The following is a 2,111-nucleotide window of genomic DNA, read 5'->3' as shown; positions in this document are numbered from 1 at the left end:
TGTCCAGAAATTCAAAAGCATGCCATCATTCAAATTTAAAAAAAAAAAAAAGTAAAAACAAGAAAAGTACATTCTTTAGAAACAAAACAACCAAGCCACATTTACTTTAAATAAATTAAAACAAAGAAACAAACAAAGCATTCTGGTTGAAAATAGAGGACATTGAAAATGCCATATAACCCAAATCAAATGAAGAAATAAACCCAGCACAACTTTGGACATCCAATAGCTGAATGACCTTCAACCCCCTCCTTTTTTTTTTTTTTTTTTTTTTTTTTTGTTCTCGAGACAACGCTGCTCAAATCTGGAGTGGAGGTGACTTACTGCTGAATTTACTACTCACGTGACACAAGTTACAAGTTGATATTGTTGAATGAGAAAACTGAACACAAACAATTCAGGAACAACGGCTGATTTTTTCTTTTCTTCTTCTTTTTTTTTTTTCCTAAAGTTAAATTTAGTGCACTCTGTCTTAAAAATACGTTTACAGTATTGGATACAAGCAAGGGTGAAAAAATGTGTGTGTGTGTGTGCGTGTGCGTGTGTGTTGGAGCGGTAGTTTGCTTAATAGGTTATACAAAACAATGCCACAGTGACCGCGTGTATATTGTTTTCTTTTGGTGACGGGGTTTTAGTATATATTATATATATTAAAATTTCTTGATTACTGTAAAAGTGGACCAGTACTTGTAATATTCGAGAATGCCTGGGCATTTTACAAAACAAGAAAAAAAAAAAAAAAAAAAAAAAAAAAAACAACCCTTTTCTTTTTCCTTGACAATGTTGCCGTAAAATTTAAATGGTGGGTCTATCTATCAATTTGTTCTTGTCACAGTAACTGTAAAGTTGGAGTTTTAGTAAATTTTTTCTGCCTTGGGTGTTGAATTTTTATTTCAAAAAATGTATAGAAACTTGTATTTGGGGATAAAAAGGGGATTGCTACATCATGTAGAAAAAGTATGTAGAAAAAAAAAAGTGCTTAATATTGTTAATGCTTTGCAGAAAAAAAAATCACATTTCTGACCTGTAGTTATTTTTCTCTCTCCACCTCCCTCTGGAATGGATATATTGGTTGGTTCATATGCTGTAGGCACTTGCTGTATTTTTACTGAAGCTTGTAATTTTTTAACTGTAAGCTTGTCCTTTTAAAGGGACTTAATGTACCTTTTTGTTAGTGAATTTGGAAATAAAAAGAAAAAAAAAAAAAAAAAACACAAAAACAAACAGGCTGCCATAATATATTTTTTTAATTTGGCAGGATAAAATATTGCAAAAAAAAAAAAGAAAGAAAATTTAAAAATTTGTATGTTAAGTCCTCTTGTACAGGAGAAATTGGGTTGTTTGACAACCTTTGAGGCAAAGAAACAAAAGAAAGTTGTTCACTGCATTGGTTGGTTCACAAATCATTTTAGTTGTATATATTTTTGTCAGAATTGGCCCTACACAAAGAACTGTTGGCTTTGTAAGGCAACACTCCGAAGGCCCCAAACCTTGCATCAGGGCTCCGTGGAGTGGGCTCAGCGGACCGAACGAGGAATCTGCGCTCAGTGCTAAGTGGAAAATTAGTTGTTGGAAAGATGTTGGTACATTCCACAGCCCTCCTTTCTCATAGAGGCCAAACCAGGTGTTAGGAGAAAGCAAAAGTGCATTTTTTGCTTCACCTGCCCCACCCTTGAGAACAGAAAAAAATGCAAACCAGGCTGGTACAATCCTTGAAAACCCATATAAAATAAAGAATCCAATGTCGTGAAAAGAGCTGGTGGCACTACTAGGGTTTGGTGGCCCTAACAGGGTTTGCTGCTGAGAGCGGTACAGATTGGGGTCCAGGAAGGTGAGGCCCGGGCCAGTGCCCTGACCCCATCTCCAGAAAGACCCCTTTATTCCATAGATGGAGCTGCTGGGCCTGTTGTCCTCCCTGACTGAAACCTACTTTCCGTCTGTTGCCAGTGCCGAGGGGCTGGGATGAATTGGGGTACCTTTCTATCCCTGCTTGCCCACTCCACCTCCAGCCTCTGTCAGCCTGTATGCGTTCTTCTCATTGTCATGTGGTTTCTTTTCCTTCTCCCCGTACCCCCCGCCTCTTTTTTTTTTTTTTTTTGTAAAGCCAAGTA

General features: G+C 37.0%; 1 protein-coding gene across 1 annotated transcript in view; it reads left to right on the top strand.

Annotated features, from left to right (window-relative positions):
• The window catches only part of BCL11B (B-cell CLL/lymphoma 11B (zinc finger protein)), a 111,476-nt gene extending 109,864 nt beyond the window's left edge, over positions 1 to 1,612 (top strand). The window contains exon 4 of the mRNA XM_006839608.1: positions 1,590 to 1,612. Coding sequence (XP_006839671.1) covers positions 1,590 to 1,612 — 23 coding nt within the window. The remainder of the gene's footprint in view (positions 1 to 1,589) is intronic.
• The last annotated feature ends 499 nt before the right edge of the window (positions 1,613 to 2,111 follow it).

The sequence above is a fragment of the Chrysochloris asiatica genome, unplaced genomic scaffold, assembly GCF_000296735.1.
Source record: "Chrysochloris asiatica unplaced genomic scaffold, ChrAsi1.0 scaffold00025, whole genome shotgun sequence".
NCBI lineage: Eukaryota > Metazoa > Chordata > Mammalia > Afrosoricida > Chrysochloridae > Chrysochloris > Chrysochloris asiatica.
This window is presented reverse-complemented; position numbering and strand designations above follow the sequence as displayed.